The 23,859-nt window shown below is 43.6% G+C and overlaps 2 protein-coding genes across 2 annotated transcripts in view; one reads left to right on the top strand and one right to left on the bottom strand.

The window, feature by feature from the left end:
* The window catches only part of GINS1 (GINS complex subunit 1), a 48,349-nt gene extending 29,922 nt beyond the window's left edge, over positions 1–18,427 (bottom strand). The window contains exons 1-3 of the mRNA XM_073627991.1: positions 17,856–18,427; positions 13,948–14,012; positions 9,054–9,152 (exon numbers count right to left, since the gene is read on the bottom strand). Coding sequence (XP_073484092.1) covers positions 9,054–9,152; positions 13,948–14,012; positions 17,856–17,930 — 239 coding nt within the window. The 5' untranslated portion in view covers positions 17,931–18,427. The remainder of the gene's footprint in view (positions 1–9,053; positions 9,153–13,947; positions 14,013–17,855) is intronic.
* Positions 18,217–23,859, top strand: part of ABHD12 (abhydrolase domain containing 12, lysophospholipase) — a 218,669-nt gene continuing 213,026 nt past the window's right edge. Inside the window, exon 1 of the mRNA XM_073627987.1 lies at positions 18,217–18,398. Within this exon, the coding sequence (XP_073484088.1) occupies positions 18,232–18,398 (167 nt within the window). The 5' untranslated portion in view covers positions 18,217–18,231. The remainder of the gene's footprint in view (positions 18,399–23,859) is intronic.

Raw genomic sequence — 23,859 nt, 5'->3', positions numbered from 1 at the left:
CATGGCTAGTACCTGGAGTAACTTGCTCCTTGTACCCCCCTGCCTATTTATATAAGCCACTGCTGTGGCATCGTCCGTTAGTATCTGAACATGCTGACAGTGAAGATCCTGAGCAAACGCCTTTAGAGATAAGGCGATCGCCTTGAGCTCTCTCCAGTTTGAGGACCTTGTTGCCCCTTTCTTGGTCCAGCTCCCCTGAGTGAAACTCCTTCCTAGATGGGCTCCCCAACCCCAGGAGCTGGCATCGGTTGTCAGTCTTTTCTCGACCGGAAAAGCCCAGACTAAACCCTTCGATAGGATATCCTGCCTCTTCCACCACCATAGTGACCTTTTCACCTGAGATAGAATTTTTACCTCTGTTTCTAAGGATTCAAATTTGTGATCCCATGATCTCAGAAAAAAGGCCTGTAGGCACTTGAAGTGTAGCCTTGCCCACTGAACGGCCGGCATTAATGAAGTCAGAACAACCAAAGCTGACATAACCTGTCTTACCGTCAGCCGCTGGTTGGCCTGCAGAACCGACACCGTATCATGAAACCTGTCCTCCTTCTCTAAGGGAAGATAGATCTTTTGATCCACAGAATTGATTAGAAATCGAATCTCCCGAGATGGGTCTAGGGAAGATTTTTGGAGATTTAAAATCCACCCCAGAGACTCCAAGTGGCTGCGTGCTCTGCCTAAATTGCTCTGCAATTCCTCCCTCGAGGGGGTGAAAAATAGCAGATTGTCTAAATAAGGAATTACTGCGATTCCCTGAAGACGAAGTGGAGCTAAGGCTTCTGCCATCACTTTGGTGAAAATTTGGGGTGAGGATGACAGACCGAAGGGTAAGGCCCTGAACTGTAGATGATGAATCACGCCTTTCATCCTTACCGCCAACCTGAGATACCTCTGGGACTGGGGGGAGATCGGAATTTCTGACTGAGAAAATTGAGTCCATCTTGAACTTCCTGTGTTTGATGGATTCATTTAGAGGCTTTAGATTGAGAATCAATCAAAATTTTCCTGTTGGTTTTTTTACCAGGAAGACATGAGAATAGAACCCCTCCTTCCGTTCTTTTAGTGGCACTTGGATTACTACACCCTGCTGCATCAGTTCCTCTAGAGAAGACGTCATGGCCAGGGCCCTTAATGGATCTCGTGGGGTATTTGGTATCAAAAACCTTCTTGGGGGCTCTCGGCAAACTCGCGAGTGTAGCCCTGCGAGAGAGTGGTCAGAATAAAACAGACTTGAAGTTAACCCTGACCACTGCGGAAGAAACTCTTGTAGTCTTCTGCCCACTCGCAGGGACAAGTCATTGTGATTTCTCGGGCTGTGCAGGAGGACGGAAGAGAATGCCGTCTTCACCTTTTGTGCGGAACAATTTTTCCTTCTTCCCTGAAACTTGCTGTTTTGCTCCTGAGCTTTTTGAGGTCGAAAAAGCCATTTTGGGCCCTGCTTTTTCTTTTTGACCGGGAAAGACCTCTTTTTATCGGCAGTCCTGTTTAGAATATTATCTAGATCAGGGCCAAAAAGAAGGTCACATGAAAAGGGAATCTCACAAAGCTTGCTTTTTGACGCTGCGTCACCTGGCCAGGTGTTAAGCCATAGAGCTCTTCTTGCAGCATTTGCCAACGTTGCTGAATAGCTGACATTTTAATTGCTTCAGCCGAGGCTTCTGCAATATAAGCAACAGCAGAGATCAGGGTAGGAAAAGAATCTAAAATCTCTTGTTTGGGGAATCTGCCACTAGCTGGTTAATCCAAAATTCTACATTCCTTGCTACACGTTGTGGCCATTGCTGGCTTTAAATTGCTCACGATTGATTGCCATGATCTCTTGAGCAAAAGATCCATGTGTTTGTCCATTGGATCCTTCAGAACCCCCACGTCTTCAAAAGACAGGTCTGTGGATCTTGAGACCTGGGAGAAGGCCGCATCCAACCTGAGCACCTTACTCCACACTGCAGAAGGGTCCTCCTGAAAAGGAAAACCCTAGTTAGACTTACCGGTAACGGTATTTCTACGAGTCTTTCAGGACAGCACCTGGAGAGAGCGCAGCTCCACCCACTTTCCCAGGAAACACTGCAGTCAGTTTCTTTAAAGACCGGACACTTCCACCATGGCCTCAGTTGTTCATAGAGTACCTCCAGCCATGCTGAAATTAGATAAGCAGAACATAGCAATAACACATCTTATAACCTTAAAACTTAGGGCGGGTCATCGGCGCTGTCCTGAAAGACTCGTAGAAATACCGTTACCGGTAAGTCTAACTAGGGTTTTCTCCCTTCGTCTTTCAGGACAGCACCTGGAGATGATAAAAGAGTACTTACTCTAGGGTGGGACCACCGCCTGCAGGACTTTCCTGTCGAATGATTGTTCCGCTGTTGATAGCAAGTCCAACCTGTAGTGGCGGGTGAAGGTGGAGAAACTTGTCCACGTGGCCGCTTTACAGATCCGACCTGGGGAAGCCCCTGCCCTCTCTGCCCAGGACGTTGCTACTGCCGTTGTTGAATGGGCCACTACCCCCTTAGTGGGGCTCTGCCCCTGAAGCTCTATAAGCTTCACTGATGGCCATTCTTAGCCATCTACCTATGGTGTTTTTGGATGCACTGTACCCCCTACGTGGTCCAGAGAAGAGAACAAAGAGAATTTGATCTTCTAAAATCTTTAGTTATCTCTATATAGTGTAATAAACACCTTCTCACGTCCAGGGAATGGAAAGACCTCTCCTTAGCACTGGACGGGTTAGGACAAAAAGTAGGGAGAACCATCTCTTGTGCCCTATGAAATGCTGTTGACACCTTTGGCAGAAAACCCGGGTCAGTTTTTAGCACTACCCGGTCTGGAAAAATATAACAAAAGGGTTCTCTTATGGAAAGAGCTTGTAACTCGCTTACTCTCCTAGCTGAAGTTACTGCTACTAACAGGACTAGTTTTAGCGACCATAGCCTGATTGATGCTTCCTCTGGAGGTTCAAAAGGCCCTTTGATTAGACCCTGCAGAACCACAGACAGGTCCCATCTAGGAAAAAACTTAAAAGGTATTGGCCTAGCTCTGGCCAATGCCCTGAAAAATCTAATAATGAGCGGCACCTTAGATAATTGTCTCTCAAGGAAGACCGACAATGCAGCTACCTGCACCTTTAGGGTGCTAGCTGCCAACCCAATCTCCATTCCCTCATGGAGAAATTCTAATACTGGAACAATTTCTTGTGGCGAAAGCATCCTAGCTGAGCACCAGCTATTAAATCGCTTCCACGTCTTGAAATAGATGGCTCTGGTAACCTCCTTACGACTATTCAGCAGGGTAGAGACCAGCTTATCTGAAAGGCCCTTATTTTTCAACATCTGCCCCTCAGTAACCACCCTGTCAACCTGAGGTGCTGGGTATTTGGATGATGAAGGGGCCCCTGCATTAGGAGATCCTTCCGCAGTGGAAGCGCCCAACAAGGTTCCACCGCCATCCTCTGTATTGTTGCGAACCAAGCTCGTTTGGGCCAAAAAGGGGCCACTAGAATCATACTCGTGGTCTCTTTTTGTAGCTTTTTTAAGACCAAGGGAATCATCTGAAAGGGGGAAAAGGCGTAGCACAACTGGAAGTTCCACGGATGCGCTAATGCATCCAATCCCTTCGCCTCATCCTGCCTGTTTAGTGAGAAGAAGGCCTCTACTTTTGTATTCTTCTGGGATGCAAAAAGATCTATTTGGGGTACTCCCCATCTTTCTGTTAATTTTTGGAATGTTCCTGTGTTCAGACTCCATTCTGCTCCTAGTATTCTTTCTCTGCTCAGAAAGTCTGCTAGAAGGTTCAAATCTCCCTTCAGATGTATTGCTGTTATGGACTTTAGGTTGTTTTCTACCCAGGCTAGAATTTGGAGTGCCAAGGATAGCAGAGTCCTGCTCCTTGTTCCTCCCTGCCTTGATATATATGCCACCGCTGTGGCATTGTCCGATAAAACTTGAACATGATGGCCCCGAACTGTTTTCTCGAAGGCCCATAGACCTAGGAGAATAGCCCTTAGTTCTCTCCAATTGGAGGACCTTCTGGGTTCCCAGTCTGTCCAACTCCCCTGAGCCATCTGCTCGTCCGGTGGGCACCCCAACCCCAGGAACTTGCGTCTGTTGTTAGTCTTTTCTCCAAAGGAAAGCCCCAGAGTAGACCCTTGTCCAGGTTTGAGTGATTTCTCCACCACCAAAGCTTCCTCTGAACCTGCGGAGACATTTTTATTAATTTTTCCAGGGACTCCCCATAGGACCAATTCATTAAAATTGCCTGCTGGAGCTCCCTTGTATGTAGACGTGCCCATTGCACTGCTGGTATAGTCGCAGTGAGTAGCCCTAGGACCGACATAGCTGCTCTTATGGAGATTGGCATATTTGTCTGTGTCTTCTTTACCGCACCTTGAAGTTTCTCCATTTTCTCCTCGGGGAGAAAGATTCTCTCCTGGATGGAATCTATAGTATAGCCCAGGAATAGTATTGTCTGTGATGGAATCAAGTTTGATTTCTCCTTGTTTATTATCCATTCGAGACTTACCAAGTGTCTCATTGTCTTTTCCAGATCCCTCACTAATAGGTTTTGGCAAAAATTAGTAGATCATCCAGATAGGGTAGGACTGATACTCCCTCTACTCTGAGTGGGGCTAAGGCCTCTGCCAGGATCTTTGTGAAAATCCTCGGAGAGGATGACAGCCCGAAAGGGAGAGCTCTGAACTGGAGATGAAGGGTTGATTCCCCCAACTTTATTGCAAACCTTAGGTGCTTCTGAGATGCTGATGCCACTGGCACATGTAAGTATGCATCTCTCAGGTCTATGGACGCTATAAAACAGCTTGGGGTCAGGAGACTCTTTACTGAGAATATTGTGTCCATTTTGAATTTTTTGTACCTGATAGTCTTGTTGAGAATCTTCAGGTTAAGGATGAGCCTGAATTTTCCCGAAGGCTTCTTCACCAGAAATATGTGCGAATAGCACCCCTGTTCTAATTCTCCGGGGGGCACGCTCGTGATCACCTTTTGTAGCATCAATTCTCTCAAGATAGCTGTCATTGCTACGGACTTTTCTGGGTCTCGGGGAGCCTGGGTTATGTAAAAACGCACAGGTGGAGGTTGAGAAAATTCCAGCCTGTAACCCTCCATAATGGTCTTGAGGATAAACTGGCTGTTCGTTATAGTCTTCCACTGTAAAAAGAAGGTCTGTAGCCTTGCTCCCACAGTTGGATGACAGTCACTGGGTTTTTGTGTTTGTTGTCGGGGGGCGAAATGGTACTCCTGACCTGCCCCTCCCTCTTTGAGATTTCCAAGGCCTTTTATAGCCTGCCTCTTTGGTATCTGGGGTTTTCCGAAAAGCATGAAAATTCTTGTTGCCTTACGGAATCACCTTTTTCTTTATAGGGAAAGCCTTCTTCTTGTCAGCTGTTCTGTCAAGTATAGCTTCAAGCCCAGGGCCAAACACCAGATCACCTTCAAAGGGTAAACCACACAATTTTGTTTTTGAGGCAGTATCCCCTGTCCATGTCTTGACCCATAAAGCCCTGCGAGCTGAGTTTATCAGAGCTGTGGATCTGGCTGACATTCTGATTGATTCCGCTGAGGCATCTGCTATATACCCTACCGCCTTTGATAACACCGGGAGCGTATCTAGCAGATCTTTACGAGGCGTCCCTGCCTCAATATGAGCTTTCAGCTGCTCCAGCCAGTGTTCCAGATTTCTGGCTACCACCGTTGAAGCCATGGCAGGTTTCAAATTTGCTAAAGATGAATACCATGCCTTCCTTAATAAGGAGTCTGCCTTTTTATCCATGGTATCCTTAAGAATACCCATGTCCTCAAACGCCAGGTCAGTATTCCTTGATACCTGGGAAAACGTTGCATCAAGTCTTGGTTTTTTGTTCCAGATATGCGAGCTATCCTCGTCAAACGGAAATCTCCGCTTGAGGGATTTAGAAAAGAAAGGGGCTCTTTCTGGATCCTTCCACTCCCTTTTAATGGTTTCTGATAGAAACTTATGTACTGGAAAAACCCTGTGTTTTTCCTCCCCAAGGCCCTGAAACATCCTATCGTGTAAGGATAGCTGAGTTTTATCCTCTGTGGTGTTAAGGGTAGTGTGTATTGTTTTTAATAGATCATCCACCTCCTCAAGGGATAGTTTGTACCTTGAAGGAGAAGAAGCTTCATTCTCTTCTTCCGCTTCCTCGTCAGAGTTTAGTAACACGTTACATTCTTCCTCCTCTGAGTCGCTGCCCCCTCTGGATGCTGAAACAGAGGATTGAGAACGCGGCACCATACTGCTATGCGCCGTTGGGCGCCTATCCAGATAGGATCTGAAGGACTCAAAAGGTGTCCACCAGTTCCTTCCTGAAAGAGCTCAGCAATTCCCCTTGCTGAGTTGCAGGACTAGCAGGAGCTGTCTCCTCCTTAACTATGTCTGCAATACATGATTTGCATAATATTTTGGTCCAGGAATCCCTCAGTAACCCTTTACATGATGGACATTTTAACAATAGGGGAGACATGCTTGGTCTTTTCTTTAGCCTTCTGCAATATCCCAAGGGAAAAAAAGACATTTGCTGAACCATATTTCACCAAAAACAGTTTACATGCTGTATAAAAGGAACACAGAAACCCACAAGGGAAGTTAACCCCTTAACCTCTATATCTTGTTCCACAGCTGGTGAATCACCCCACAGATCCACCTTCAACAAAAGTCAATCACTTATCCTTGTATTAGTACTCAGGAAAAGTGATCTGCAGGCCCCCCCCCCTTTTTTTTTTAAGGAAGGGAATGTATATATTCTATATATACCACAACTGCCCATAGAGTAAGAACATAACAGCGACCAATGTCCCTGCTTACCTGGGCCTGGCTGATTGGTGTGGCTCCTGCTCCTGCCACCGCCGTCTGATCGTCCTCCATTGCTGACAGGACTACAGCGGCGTCTGTGCTCTTTTATTCAATTTTCCCGGGCCGCTCACCGCTGTGAGGGCCGGAAATTACATCAGCCACAGAGACCGCCCCTTCCTCCTGCGTTCCAGCGGCCGGAACCAGAAGCCTCGTCGCGCCGCTCGAGGCCCCGCCCCCTGTCGGAATGACGCGCTCGTCACCGAACCCGGAAGGCGTGGGGTACAGCAGAGCAGACGCCGTTCGCTACTCCACAGCCCTGCCGCCGGTCTGTAGGAGCGGGACCCCCGCAGCCTGGCTCTCGCCGAGCATGAAGAGGAGGGGGCGCCGGAGAATCCCCCACACGTAAGGGAGGATGCTGGGCTGTCTTCTGGAAGGAAAAAAGCAAGTTCAACCGGTATGCCCCATACTTTCACCACCTGGAGAAAGCGCAGCACACCCCTGGTTCCCTGCAGCGCTTCCACTATGGCTGAGGAAACACTTTTAATGGCGTCAGAGATGACCGAGTGAACCGGGATTGTCCGCCCCTTAGGTTCGTTTAACCCTGCATACATGCGGTCATGAAGAGATAATTCCTTACTTTCTTCACTCAAGCCAAGCATAACATGAATAGCTTTAAAGGAGCCCATCTACCTCTTCTAGGGATAGCTTAAATTTAGAGGGGGCCGCTTCAGCCTCCTCAACCCCCTCTTCTGAGCCTTTAACGGAAAGAGCAGGGGACTGTTTGAAGGGTCTTAAGGTAGAGCTTCCAACACCGGGATAGAAAGGGAACCCTGGGAGGACTCTGAAGTGGAAGGCTGACTAGCAGCTGGATTAACCAATGAGTCACCAAAAGTTTGAATCGTGACATATAGCTCTTTCTTTACAGAGGCAACCAGGTCATCACAAACAGAAGCCGATTTCTCCTTAACTAAAGAAGTGATGCAAGCACTGCATAGGGCTTTTTTCTGATTTTCTCCCATTTTGGCCCTGCAAGGAGGACATCTCATTTTTGGGTCAGAACGTTTAGCCTGTGAGAAAAGACAAAAGAGGGAAAAAAAACAGGGGACCTTTTAGTGAGACCCAGTCTCTGCTTTCAAAAAGGACCACCACCCAGGTGCACTAAGAAAAAAACAGTCAGCCTCCAGTGCCCAGACAGGCTCCTTGTCACTAGGGGGTAAGAAAAAGAAGGGAGACCAAAACCACAGGTAAGGAGAAAAAAGGCAGACTTTAACCACTGCCTAATGAACCTAAGCCTTGCTGGTGCCTGTGCCCCTACCGCTGCAGATGCCGACTCCTCTATGGCAGGTGTGCAGCTCCTCACTCGTGGCCTCACTCGCCACTTCCGCTCTTATAGTGCCTCTGCACCGGACCGGAAGCGGGCACATCTGCGCGGGAAATTACGCTTACGCCGACCCAGTGACCCACTCTGTCACTTCCGGCGCGATCGCCGGAAATATGGCGGCGGCGCACGCGCACCGCCACACTGAGACCGTGCGGGCCACCGAATATTCGGCTCTCATCGAGCACCAGGAGGGGGAAGAGGAGCCCGATTGCTGCTGATGCCTAGGTAGGACGGGAGGACAGCGGGTCTCTTTCGGAGGGAAAAAAAAAGGAAAGGAAGCCCAGTCTCTCAGGAGCACCTAAAAGATACTGACTCCCCTCTCAAAAGATGTTCCCTCTGGGCCGGAGGAAACACAAAAACTGAGGTATAGCAGGGAGGTGCCTCCCTTTAAAGTTCTGGAGGAAGAAGGTGTTTCCTATGGTCCGGTGGGAGGAGTCACTATCTCAGGTGCCTCTCTTGAAAGACGCCTTGGGAAAAAAAGTGTTTTTTTTCCCTAAAATTAAAAACCCAGTGGTGATTAAAAACCACCAAAAGAAAGCTCTATTTGTGTGTGAAAAAAGAATCAAATTTTGTTTGGGTACAGTGTTGCATGACTAAGTAATTGTCATTCAAAGTGTGAGAGGGCTGAAAGCTGAAAATTGGTCTGGGCAGGAAGGGGAGTATAAGTGCCCTGTATTGAAGTGGTTAATTGAAGGTTGTTGAGTTGTATAGTGCTGATGACCTGGCCGAAATTCAAGATGTGTATAGCAAAGCTTAAATGTCTCCTCATATCTTCTAATGTCAACTTAAAAAACAAAAAAAAAAAAAAAAAAAACCACAAACAAACACATTTCTGAATGTAACTTACAGATATGCAACAATGCAGCGTCGGTTTCGTAATAGGCAGCAATGTCTGAACTTAATGGTTGGTATTAATTCACTTCGACCTTCTGTTTTTGCTTCATTACTAGGTTGGAAAACAAATGAATGTATTATATAGATTTCAAATCCATCAACACATGCATGCTCTATGCATGAAAAGTTTTAAAATGGAATAGTTAATGAGCTAAGAACAGTTTGGGACTTTATATGAGACGCATGCACCCATGCCACTCCATCCCTATATACGAACACAAAAAGGGGGTTTTGGGACTTTAAATGCGAGCTGTATACCAAAAAGCAGTCATTGCAAAGAACGTTTACTGTACCTTATGAGGTCATATACAGCATACTCAATGACAAAGTGCATACACAAGATCGCATAAACATAAGGCATGCCAAAAAACACATATACATTGACGGCATGGTAATTGGGCATATCATGGGGTGAAGACAAGTCCTACAGAACACAGGTCACTGGAAGGGCTGGAGGGTATTTAAAAAAGTCTTAACAATTTAAAAAACATAAAATCATCTGTATGGACATCATGCATCTAGGTAGCCCGACGTGTTTCATTGGGGTATACCAACTCTCCAGGGGCGAATGCAATGGTGATCTAGAAAGAGACATAACCATATGGTATAATGTTGTAGCTAAATAAGGGTAAGTAATGGGTATAAGGGACAGAATGGGCATCCCTAAACATACCCATGTCAACTGCATAGATGTGAACAGAGGATCGGAGCTGTTTGAGATGTCTGGCATGAGAGCTGAAGTAGAGGCACGTGGACAAGCCGGGAGCGCTGTGGATTTCCCAAAGACAATGTGCAAGTAAAGGCGACAATGAGCTAACAATTCTTTGGATTCTAATCAGTAGTATATATTGAATGTATAATGGTATTGATAAGTGTGAAAAACCCATACACCAGGTCAGATGGAGGGAAAAACTAAGCATGAATGAAAGAACAGATACTCAAAAAACGAGCGAGTATGAGAAAAACAAACAAACAAACAAAAAAAAAAAAAAACAACACACAACACACACACACACAAGAAATACCCCCTGGGTGAGATGATATAGAAACCAAGCCTTGCCTTCCTTGCCATGCCCACGTGACGCTGGGCGGGACACGTATCAGCTGGGAGCATTTAACTTGCTTCATTTGGTGTCTGTGTCTCTTCCTGGAAGCACCTTACATGCAAGCAGTCACTTGTGATTTTGGTTTCCAGTTCTATGTGAACCAACAAGGTAAATCACCATAGGCTTTACCTATATTTTTAGCATTATGTCTTTCTTGGTTTCTATATCATCTCACCTAGGGGAAAAAAAAAAAAGAAAAAAAAAAAAGACACCCCTTTCTCATACTCCGAGTATCTGTTCTTTCATTCATTCTTAGTTTTTCCCTCCATCTGACCTGGTGTATGGGTTTTTCACACTTATCAATACCATTATACATTCAATATATACTACCGATTTTAATCCACAGAAGTGTTAGCTCACTGTCACCTATACTTGCACATTGTCTTTCGGGAATCCACAGTGCTCCCGGCTTGTCCACATGTCTACCTCAGCTCCCATGCCAAACATCTGGAGCAGCTCCGATCCTCTGTTCACATCTATGCAGTTGGCGTGAGTATGTAGATGGATGCACATTCTGACCCTTATACCCATTACTTACCCCTATTATTTAGCTACAACATTATACCATATGGTTATGTCTCTATATAGAGCACCATTGCATTCACCCCTGAAAAGTTGGTATACCCCAATGAAATGCGTTGGGCCTAGATGCATGATGTCCATACAGATGATTTTATGTTTTTTACATTGTTCCACTCAAGACTTTTAAATACCATCCAGCCCTTCCAGTGGCCTATGTTGTGTAGGACTTGTCCTCACCCCATGATATGCCCAACTACCATGGCGTCAATATGTATATGTGGTTTTTAGCATGCCTTGCGTTTATGCGATCTTGCGTGTGCTGTATACGACCTCATAAAAAAGGTACAGTAAACAAAATGTTCTTTGCAATGACTGCTTTTTGGTATACATCTCATTTAAAGTCCCAAAACCCCCTTTTTGAGTTAAAATAAGCTTGTTATTCAATACTTACTAGCCCCCTGATTTTCATACTCATTCTAAGGCTTTCTACTGAACTACTGACCCAAAACAAGCCTGCAGTTTAGCTTCTTTGTTTTATGTATGTTCTAGGGCAGGGGTGCTCAACCCATGGCATGTGGGCCACAGCCCTCTGATGTGGCCCACTCCTCAAACCAGGGAAGCGCATGACTGGAATCGGCAACCCTCGATCGTGATCTGGGCTTGCCGGCCCGCTATCCCAGAGCATCAGAGTGCAGTGAGCTAGAGTAGGCAGCAAAAGGGAGCAGGCAGCCGTGGCGAGAGCAGGAGCCACATACGCCAATGCTTCCTCTATAGCGCTAGCTCCTGTCCCAGGTGGATTGACCCCAAACGCACTCCCCCTCTAATCCTTTCTAGCAGCTTGGAGAGCAATGCCAGCAGCAGCTGCAAGAGGAAAAGAAGGTCAGTGTATTAAACATGACATACATTGGGCAAATTAGCACCTATAAAAGGGTTAGCTACTATTAGGCTGCTTTCACATTGATCCATGGGTACAGTATCCTGCAGGTTAACTGCACTGAGCCATAGATTTCTATTATATCCTGCAGGTTTGGTGCACTTTATAAAAGCACACCAAAGCTCCTGAGAGCAGGAGTTTTGGTGTGCTTTCAGAAAATGCACCACACTCACAAGATGTAATAAAAGTCTATGGCAAAGCACAGCTAACCTGCAGGTGCACTGCGCTGCACCCGCAGTGCGGGTAAACTGCAATCCATCAGTGTGAATGCAGCATTATAGGGGGACCAGGCAGTAAGGGCTCATTTACACTTATGATTTGGGGGGCAGTAAAACCCCATAGTTCATTGTGGCCCCTGACTGGTTATCATTTAAGTTGCCATTGCTCTTCAAAAGGTTAAAGCGCAGTTCCACCCAAAAATGGAACTTCCGCTTTTCCGGTCCCCCCACCTCCGGTGTCACATTTGACACCTTTCAGTGGGGAGCAAATACCTGTCTAATACAGGTATTTTGCTCCCACTTCCAGACATAGATACCCGAGCCACCAGTGGGCATCTACGCCACTTCCCGTCCCCTGTAATCTGGGAGACACACGGGTCCCAGAAAACAGCAGGGACCAGTGGGATAGCGTATCGCAAATCGAGCATGCACAGTAGGGAACCAGGAAGTGAAGCCACAAGGCTTCCTGATTCCCTTACCGAGGATGGCGGCAGCAGCACCAGATAGCCGAGGGATATATCGGCTTTGGGTGCCAACATCGCGGGCGCCCTGGACAGGCAAGTGTCCTTATTTTAAAAGTCAGCAGCTGCAGTATTTGTAGCTGCTGACTTTGAAAAAAAAAAAAAAGGCGGAACTCCGCTTTAAGCACCTCTGTTCTAGAGGAAAAAAAAAAAAAAAAAAAAAAAAAAAAAAAAAACACGGGTAGAGAAACTCCAATCCCACACAGTCTACAGGAATGACATTAAAAAAGCAGCTTCCTATTAAAAACCTGAACAATGTAGTACAGTGTTTGTAGCTGCTGCCTTTTAAATTTTTTTTTTTTTTCTAACCGGACCTCCTCTTTAATGTATTAGGGATGCTAGCATGCATAGGCAATTTTATTGTAAAAGTAAACTAACCCTTTAAAGCTTGGTTTTACATGCCAGACTAGCCTTAATTGACTTGCTAAAAAGGCATGTTTACAGAAATGTATAGTTGAAGATCAGAATATCCACAGAGGAGTTACTAACCGTCCTCCGCAGTCTACATCTTCATATAGACTTTCAATCAGAGAGTCTGAAAATGTAAACAGGTGCTGTGCTCACTTTTTAGGAAACCAGTATGCTCTGTGATACCAGAGTCATGTGTGCATCTTGTATTCAAGTAGGGCTGGGGGAAAAAAAATCGATTTAAATCTTGAATCGAATTGAGAGGTCAAATCGATTCAAAATTTAAGCAAATCGATTTTTTTAGATTTTTTTTTTTTTTCACCGCGCCGGTCCCGAGGCGCTGCGGGCATGAGTTTTTAGGCGAGGCCGCGGCTTCGGCCAGACGCCGCGGACTAGGCCGAAGCCGCGGCCTCGCCTAAAAACTCATGCCCGCAGCGCCTCCGGACCGGCGCTGACACCGCACCGGGCCTGAAGAGCTGCGAGCTGCGGACTAGGCCAAAGCCGTGGCCTCGCCTAAAAGCTCATGCCCGCAGCGCCTCGGGACCGGCGCAGTTTCCAAAGAAAAAAAAAAAAAAAAAACTTGATTCGAATCGTGAATCGAGTTTTAAGAGAATCGAAGATTTTTTTTTTTTTTTTTTTTAAGAAAATCTCCCAGCCCTAGATTCAATTTTACTTTGTAAAATACATTTTTTAGATTATAATACGATATAAAACATGTGTATCTTAAACAAAAGAGACAAAATGGACTCAAACCCGTGAGTTGGTCTTTTGCAGCCCCTATAAGGCACATAGTAGCCAGCATATACTACCCTCATATACAGGAATACTGCCAATTACATACAATTATATTTAAATGGATATGCTATAATACTAGGATTCAAGTGTAGGTGAAACTGCAGGTAAATATGCATAAAGGTTATAAAAAAAAAAAAAAAAAAATATAATAATAATAATACATATGAGCAAACGATTGCAAGACATATTGGCGATTTGTAGACCTATTATGCTGCACTATTTACAATCAAGCTATTTTGCACTAGACCTTGTACAATGTAATGTGATCCTCTGAAAAAAAAAAAAAAAAACACACACTACATAACGGCTTTTTATTTTCAATCATTCGTGTTTATGTACTTACACATCTGTTTGATTCTGTTCATACAAAGCTTTCATCTCTTCAAGTATCTGCCTGACTCCATCTTCCTGCAAGATACAAATATGGGTATATTGTAGTACATCATTACACATACAAATACTGAACACACACCAGAATTCATTCATTTTTACACGTTTCGCATTGAAAAAAGGGCAAAATTTGAAAAAAATGTAATTTGTAAAATAAATATGCAAGAACCAGTGCGCAAAACCACAATATGAGTGAGGGATTAATAAAACTGACGGTAAAATACCCGATGGAGAGCCGCCAACATAGATAGGTTCACTCAGTTCCCCAAAAAACAACTATAAAATAAAATTATGTGGCGCTATTCCATCAATCAGTAACAGAACAATGTATGGTGAAGTGGGCAGAGTACACTCCACCTCATGTAATATATGCCAGGAAAGAGTGAATAATAGCCTAGAAATAAATGTCACCATATAAAAGTTGATCAAAGAGAGATGCAATTCTGCGATAAGAAAAATTAAATACAAGAATATAGGCAATTAAATACAAAGTGACTCAGTGCTTAATGAAATAAAACGGTCACCCCTCAATAGGTGAAAAAATATATATAACTGTGGGTATGCAAAAATGACTTCCAAAATGCTTCCAAAATGCTCACAACCAAAATTCATACACAAGTATAAGCAATTAGATGCAAAGTGACTCAGTGCTTAGTGTAATAAAACGGTCACCCCTCATTAGGTGAAAAAATATTAACTGTGGGTGTGAAGAAAATATCTTCCCAAATTAAATGCTCGCAACCAAAATTCATATACAAGTGATAACCAGTGACTCAGAAATCATCACTGAAAATAAATAAATTCTAATGCTAATAGAAAAAAAATAAAGTCACTCTTCAACGTGAGCTGCGAATAAAAAGTGATAATGTGACATATAATGCAAAAAAAAAATCTTAAGATCAGCAAAAAACTTTATGTGCATAAAGTCACGTGCTGTGACGCAACGCGTCAGTGTAGGAGGAGTAAGGTGCCGACGCTTCTCGGGGACGGCCGAACCCGGAAGCTTCCCTCACATCTACTGTTTGCTGTTAAATTCAATGTAAGTTACTACGTTTTTTAATAAATGGGCTTTTAATACTACACCATGAGACCTTTTCTTTGTTCTTAATAACCGCTGGGACCGCTGAGAGTGCTGAGAGCTGTGGGATGAGCTGCAGAGAGACAGATCTATTGGATGTTTAAAGACACGCTGCAGGAAACACATCCTCTCCTAGAAATATCCACCCGCCCTACTAGGCCCATTGGGGGCCGCTGTTGGAGGTGAGAGGCTGGGGGAAACACCTGGGAGATGCACTAAAACGTGCATAGAAGACAAATTACCAGTCACTGCACACTTTTTTGCACTGTGTCTAAAGACTCTTTGTGGAAATCACCCATCACTACTGCACCTTTGTATGGACTATATTGCACTATTGTCACCATTTGGGACAGCATCTCTGTGGTGGGATTAGCTGTCCTTTATTGCCTATTTTTTGATCATTTTAGTATAAATTACTTAATCACTGTATTTAATACTTTATTTATTATGGCATGATTACACTATTCATTTGGTCATAATTATTTATTATTTTGCATTGTATGCACATAAAGTTTTTTGCTGATCTTAAGATTTTTTTTTGCATTATATGTCACATTATCACTTTTTATTCGCAGCTCACGTTGAAGAGTGACTTTATTTATTTTCTATTAGCATTAGAATTTATTTATTTTCAGTGATGATTTCTGAGTCACTGGTTATCACTTGTATATGAATTTTGGTTGCGAGCATTTAATTTGGGAAGATATTTTCTTCACACCCACAGTTAATATTTTTTCACCTAATGAGGGGTGACCGTTTTTTTACACTAAGCACTGAGTCACTTTGCATCTAATTGCTAATACTTGTGTATGAATTTTGGTTGTGAGCATTTTGGAAGTCATTTTTGCATACCCACAGTTATATATATTTTTTCACCTATTGAGGGGTGACCGTTTTATTTCATTAAGCACTGAGTCACTTTGTATTTAATTGCCTATATTCTTGTATTTAATTTTTCTTATCGCAGAATTGCATCTCTCTTTGATCGACTTTTATATGGTGACATTTATTTCTAGGCTATTATTCACTCTTTCCTGGCATATATTACATGAGGTGGAGTGTACTCTGCCCACTTCACCATACATTGTTCTGTTACTGATTGATGGAATAGCGCCACATAATTTTATTTTATAATTTGTAAAATAACTTTTGAATGCTTTGTACCATTGCGGACAGCTGAAGTGTAAACAAAAAAGTTGCGTTAGGTATCCGTAATTGGTATTGGTGAATACTAAAATAAAAGGTAATTTTTTTTATTTCTTTACACATTACATTTCTTAAAATTTCATAGAAGCAAAGAGTATTGTGTCTTATTTTATTGCCACCTTGTTTGATAACCCAATGTTCAGGGGTTGTAAATCTCTAAAATAAAAAAAGTTCTTCGGAATGGTGATCTTTATTCGAAGGGAGAAAAATAAAAATAGCATCTCTCATTTCATCCAGAATCGTGCGGCTCTATCACAATGTTTTGGAAATAGAGAAACATGCCAGTATTGAGGGGGTTAAAACATGACGTTTGCTAATAGAGCAGTAGGTACCTTAAATGTAAAGTTCATACACATAGGGATGGTGAAGGAGTTAATGTATAGGTCAAAGCAGGGATGAGAAATTTAGAGATTAACTAGTAAAATCAAGCATACTTCACACATAGTTAGGCACATATTTAACCCCTTGATCGCCCTAGATGTTGACCCCTTCCCAGCCAGTGTCATTAGTACAGTGACAGTGTATATTAGTGTTATCACTGTATGAATGTCACTGGCAGTTAGTTCCCCCCCAGATTACCTACCACACAGTAGCAGTCAAAGGTTCAAACTAACTACAGTCAAAAAGGTAAAATGATATATTCGTGTCCACATTCTATTTTGATTTGTAGCCTACTCCTAATAATACGAACAATCCTGAAGTTTGTAAACTTACAAGGTACTGCGGGATCTGTAGTTCTTAGAAATAAGACCCCACATCTCACCTCTAGGCTGGGAATTCTTAAATAATAAAAATAAAATAAACGATTTCAGCTTCCCAGCCAAGGCGGCGCTGTGAGTTTTAATGCAGAGGCTGGGTGGGACGTCATAACATTGCGCTCAGCCTCCAAACGATCATAAAGACTCCGGTGACCATCTGGTCCGCCGAAAATCTCTATAGTCACCATCCGGGGCCAGCGGATCCTGTCTCCAACACACCGATCGAAGCGGTGAGTCGGTGTAAGCCCCGGAGGGAGGCGGCTTCCCCTCTTGCCGCCCATAAGAACAATCAATCGGCGGAAGAACCGATATGTTCTTATGGTTTAGGGAATCGCCGGCTGAAAAAGCCGATATCTGAATGATGTCTGTAGCTACAAGTCAAGGACGTCATATGACAGCTGGCGGGCGGGAAGAGGTTAAGGGGGCAAATCTTTACGGTTCTTAAGCGGTTACCCGCTCCCTGAAAAGAAAAAAAAACAAAAAAAAGTTTGCAATACTGGCAGAGGAGGATCAGTGGGACTTCTTTTACATGAAGTTCCGCTTTGGAACAGGTGATGAGGAGGCAATATGAAACCTCCTCACCGTCTGCCAAATACCCTCTGAAGAGCAATACAACACAGATCACTCTTCGGAGGGCAACACGCGTATAAATGAGCCTCTCAATGCAGAGATTATACAACCACAGTGTATGCTGTGACTACAGATTTCCCTGTGTCTGTAATGAAGGAACACCCATGCAGGCACAGTAATTGATAGTCTTGTTGTAGTACTGGGGGGTGGGGATCGGTGCCCATCATTAGCCCGGTAATGCACACTCACATTGAAGGCCGGCAGTTGTCCCTCTGAAGCTCTCTGCAGCTCCCGGATCAGCTCGATGGCTTTCTCACAGAACATGCCGATCAGTGTATAGCTCCAGCTGTCCTTGGAATCCCGCGCCCAGCCGTTTCAGGAAGTGATGACGCTCAGGAGGCTCTCCCCTCCATTTTTACTCCTGGAACCGGCTGTACTCTACACTCCGCAGCTTCCAACGTGTGTGATAAAAATACAAGTCATATTGTTTACTAAATAGCATGCAGCGTCTATATTTTTAATATCGAGCTATTTCTAAATGTTTTCTTCGTATCTGGCCTTATCTCTTGCCCACACGTAACATGGCGGACTAGAGTTCCCTAAGAATCTGAGCACATCCAAAAAAATGATATTAGGCGACAGAAAACTTGGCGCCAACTTTCTCCTGACCAATAGGAGGCGGGCTTTCGCCCACGGACTAGCTGGTACGGCAGCCGAGGAGGACACTCTTCACACAACACTTATGTTCGCCCTGGAGGAACTGATGCGTGGCTGCTGTCCGCGGAGTCGGAGGTGGGTGGTGGGGAGGGGTCATACCCCGGTGGGTGGTGGGCTCGGGGGGAGGGGTCAGTGAAGGAGGACAGCTGGTGTTCTGTTCTGTATGAATGGACCATGCTTGGTGGTGACGTCACCCATTAACCCCTTCAAGACATGGACAATGGAGGCTATGCCTTCTTCAATGGAGACTCCTTTACTGTGAAGTGGAGGGGGCTCAGCTAGAATACAATGTGAAGATTAACTTATTGTAGCTCTGTAATCATTAATACATCATGAATTGGATTTTCTACATCCTAGCAGTGTGAGCACCAGGATTTTACCAGCCGCTTGCAGTCATGCTTTAACCCCTTGCTGCCAGCCCTTTAACGGAGGAGCCACAAGCGGGCTTTCCAATCGTGTGATTGGCTGTTGCAGTGATCACATGATGAGGCGCCTGTCCCTGATGCTAAATAGTGACTGGGAGCTATTGGTGACAGCTCGGCGAGGGTTGCCAAGCGCCAGCAAATTTACTGACAGTTTGTAAAAATCAGTGATCTTATTACAACTGCCAGTAAATATCAGGGGCTGATCATTTCATGCTGTGTTGACTTTTTACGTAGCAGATTACTTTGTTATAGGTATTGTCAGTGTTTCCATATCATGTTTATACTGTTTAAATATTCACTGTGTTAGTTTTCAATAGGAGTTCTGTAATTTCTCAGGTTGCCAGTAAAAAAATGTGCTCCGCCAGTAAATTTGCCATGTTTTGTCAGTAAAAAATGCTGTGAGAGGTTGGCAACCCTGAGCGTGGTCACTGTGGTACAAACACTGATTGAGCCTGCTCCCAGCACTGGAGCTGCACGATTTTGGCTAAAATGAGAATCACGATTTTTTTGCTTAGAATAAAGATCACGATTCTCGTGGCGTAACATTATCTTTCACATTATACACTAAAATTGGGCTGACTTTACTGTTTTGTTTTTTTCTTTTAAATTCATTAACATGTATTTTTTACCCAAAAATTGCGTTTGAAAGACTGCTGCACAAATAAAGTGTGACATAAAATATTGCAACTGCCCCAATTGTATTCCCTAGGGTCTCTGCTTAAAAAAAAAAAAATATATATATATATATATATATATATATATATATATATATATATATATATATAATGTTTGGGGGTTCCAAGTAATTTTCTAGCAAAAAATACTGATTTTAACTTTGTAACAAACAAGTGTCAGAAAAAGTTTTAGTCTTTAAGTGGCTTAAATTGACCTCATTTACAGACCGAAGTTCATCCCTTTGATCTAAGAACGAAAAGTTACAATGTTTCTAGTTCTCTACTAGTGCTGACAATGTTGTGAAAAACTTGGCAAGCTGCCCATTTTTGTTTTCTTTTGACAGCTGAGTGAGCAGAGAACTCTCTACACTTGTTACATGAATGAATCGGGAAATACTTTATAGAGATTAATAGGGGGGTTGAATCGAGATCACGATTTTTTAACGATTAATCGTGCAGCTCTACACAGCACAGATCAATATTTCATGTCTAAGGTTTACAACCACTTTAACCACTTCCGGACCACCCACTGCAGTTTTACGTCGGTACTTTGAAGAGGGATATTGTTGTTATGACAGCAGCTAGCTGCCATAACCCCGGTATCCTCTTTTTCAGCGGGCGGTCCGCTTTCAGATAAAAGTGCTTTCTGCGGCGCATTCGCCGCGAGATCACTTTTATCGGCAACGGGAGAGGGGCCCCCCTCGGAGGCGATCGGATCCTTCTCCTGGCTTGGTATGGAGACGAGTGAGGGGAAGACCACCCATCTACATATCATTGCAGGGCGGAAGCGATGTCAAAACGTCACTTCCGCCCATAGCTCTTAAAGGGGCTTTTTTTTTTTTGTAATTTCTTCAAATGACAAATTTTTATTTTATTTATTTTTTATTGCATTTTAGTGTAAATATGAGATCTGATGTCTTTTTGACCCCAGATCTCATATTTAAGAGGTCCTGTCATGCTTTTTTTTTCTATTACAAGGGATGTTTACATTCCTTGTAATAGGAATAAAAGTGACTCATTTTTTTGTGTAAAAATAAAAAATAAAAGGTAAAATAAATAAGAAAAAAACATTTTTTTTTAAAGTGCCCCGTCCTGCCAAGTTCGTGTGCAGAAGCGAACGCATATGTAAGTAGCACCTGCATATGAAAATGGTATTCAAACCACACATGTGAGGTATCGCCGCGATCAGTAGAGCGAGAACAATAATTCTAGCCCTAGACCTCCTCTGTAACTCAAAATATGCAACCTGTAGAATTTTTTAAACGTTGCCTATGGAGATTTTTAAGGGTAAAAATTTGTCACCATTCCACGCACGGGCGCAATTTTGAAGCGTGACATGTTGGATATCAATTTACTCGGCGTAACATTATCTTTCACAATATAAACAAATTGGGCTAACTTTACTGTTGTCTTAGTTTTTAATTCAAAAAAGTGTATTCTTTCCAAAAAAGTGCGCTTGTAAGACCGCTGCGCGAATACGGCGTGACAGAAAGTATTGCAACGACCGCCATTTTATTCTCTAGGGTGTTAGAAAAAAATATATATAATATTTGGGGGTTCTAAGTAATTTTCTAGCAAAAAAAAAACTGTTTTTAACTTGTAAACAACAAATCTCCGAAAGAGGCTTGGTCCTTGGTGGTTAAAACAGAAGTATAGTATATATTTTTCATACTTACCTAGGTGAATGCTGCATTTGTTCGATTTCCTTCAGATTTACCTTCAACTATCTATTGCAAGGGCCTACCTGATTGCATACAAAATGAAAGTGTTTAGGTTTGACCTCATATTATATGGTTTTGGTAAATCTAAAGGAAAAAAAAAGAAACTTGTATAGTGTATATTATTTAGACTGCTGGTGTATAGGGGTGAAGAGTCTGCAAGGAGCAGCTTGGAGGAGCCTGCAGGATCGGAGGGTCAGGTAAATAGAACTACAGTACCTGATCCCCCTCTTAAGCATAAACAAGCAGTTAACCCTTGCAGTGCAGTTTTCCCAGAGGTCAGTTTTAATGGGCGATTCATTTTTAATCTGCCTGGAGTTCCACTTTAAAATGCTTCCTATAAAATTAAATGAAAATGCTTTGCAATGCCTTGGAAAAGGAATAAGAGAACTTCTTTCATCTTTACTCTATGACCTAAAACATGGGGCCTCTAAGGAGAATATACTGTATATTTGTCATGCTGGTAACGCCCTCATTGTTTACTGTTACCTTAGGTGTGATCACAGACATGTCATGTCTCATCTGTATGATGATTCCAATTTCTGAGGGTTGCACCTAGATTGTAGCATTTATTGCTGTAAATTAAGGGTGTCCACGTTATGATACATGCAGCAATGTGTGGTCACGTGGTTTCAAAAGCAGCAATTTAACCACTTCAATACTGGGCACTTATACACCTTCCTGCCCAGACGAATTTTCAGCTTCTAGCGCTATCGCACTTTGAATGACAATTGCGCGGTCATGCAACACTGTACCCAAACTAAATTTTAATCATTTTGTTCCCACAAATAGAGCTTTCTTTTGGTGGTATTTGATCACCTCTGGGATTTTTATTTTCTGCTAAACAAATAAAAAAAAGACGGAAAATTTTGTTTCTGTTACAAAACTTTGTAAATAAGTAAGTTGTCTCCTTCACTGATGGGCACTGATGAGGTAGCACTGATTGGGCAATGATGACGGGCACTGATAGGCGGCATTGATATGCAGCACTGATGAGTACACATAGGCAGCACGGATGGGCACTGATAGGCGGCATGGATGGGCACTGATAGGTGGCACTGATGTACACTAATGGATGGTACTGATGGATGCAAATCAGTGCCAAACAGTAATGCCTGCCAATCAGTGATGCCCATTGTGGGCACTGATTGGCATCCATTGTGGACACTGATTGGCATCCCTGGTGGCCATGGGTGGCATATCTGGTAGTGTCTAGTGGTGGGCATCCCTGGTGGTCCAGTGTGGGTATCCTCGGGGGGCTGCGCTGATAATCAATCAGCACAGACCCCCCCTGTCAGAAGTGCAACCGATTGGCTCTCCTCTACTCGCGTCTGACAGATGCGAATGAGGAAAAAACGATCAATGGCTCTCCTTGTTTACATCATGATTTCTTTTTTAATAAATTTGCAAAAATGTCAACAATTCTGTGTTTTTCTGTCAATATGGGGTGCTGTGTGTACATTAATGAGGAAAAAAAATGAACTTAAATGATTTTAGCAATTGGCTGCAATATAACAAAGAGTGAAAAATTTAAAGGGGTCTGAATACTTTCCGTCCCCACTGTATGTGCAACAAGTTGTTCATGCACTACTTTGGTCTGACTTTCATGCAACTTGAGGGCCATAGATATCAATGTTAACCCTCAAAAGTTGCAAAAAAGTCATACCTGAATGTTATACAGTGCAAGAGTTGTGCAACATTTGTCCATTATCACTGGTCAAAGCCAAAGTCGTATTCAAGTTGCACCTATCCAAAGTTGCATCATAGTTGCACACCAAAGTCAGCACAACTTTGGAGTGGTACAAGTGTGAATGGAGAAAATGGATTTGAATAGGACCTGCGTGCAGTGCATCACGTTGGATCTTTCCCCAGTGCAGCAGGTAAATGAGAACAATGTCCTATATGAAAGTGTTGCGTTGCGCATTATCCCACATTTTAGTTGTGTTGTAAAATGAAGGGAGATGCAGCTCATGTGAACAAGGCTTAAAGGGGTTGTTTTTTTTCTTAAATAACAAGCATGTCATACTTACCTCCACTGTGCAGTTTGTTTTGCACAGAGTGGCCCGAACCCCCTCTTCTGGGGTCCCACAGCGGCTCTGGTGGCTCCTCCCCGCATTGAGTGTCCACGTTGGAGAAGCACTCTCCTTGGTGGACACCCGTGCGGGTGCACTCCCGAGTCCCGCATCTGTGTCCATTCACACAGAATGCAGGACTTGGCCTCACCCCCCGGCGCCGTGTCATTGGATTTGATTAACAGCAGTGGGAGCCAATGGCTGCGCTGCTGCCAATCTATCCAATCGGAACACGAGGCACCAGCTACAGATGGTGTGCTCATTCCCGGACAGAGGATGACAGCGTCCAGGTAAGTAAAACGGGGGCTCAGGGGGGCTGCAGCACTAAAAAAGGTTTTTCACCTTAATGCATAGAATGACAACATAGAATTGCATAGAATTACAACCCCTTTAAGACCACAGCTGACATCTGTATCCTATATCTGTAGTCAAAAGCTTTTTTTTTTTTTTTTTTTTTTTTTTTTTTTTTTTTTTTTTGCAGTAATGCCGGTCGGACTTTTCAGCTACAAAAGTCTGACAGCCTGTCGGACGGACTTTCGACGGACTTTCGACGGACTTTCGACGGACTTTCGACGGACTTTTGGCGGACTTTCAATGGACTTTCTAACGACTGGACTTGCCTACACACGATCACACCAAAGTCCGAT

Source organism: Aquarana catesbeiana, linkage group LG04 (assembly GCF_042186555.1).
Source record: "Aquarana catesbeiana isolate 2022-GZ linkage group LG04, ASM4218655v1, whole genome shotgun sequence".
NCBI classification, from domain to species: domain Eukaryota; kingdom Metazoa; phylum Chordata; class Amphibia; order Anura; family Ranidae; genus Aquarana; species Aquarana catesbeiana.
The sequence above is the reverse complement of the archived record's forward strand: the minus strand, read 5'-3'. Positions and strand labels throughout refer to the sequence as shown.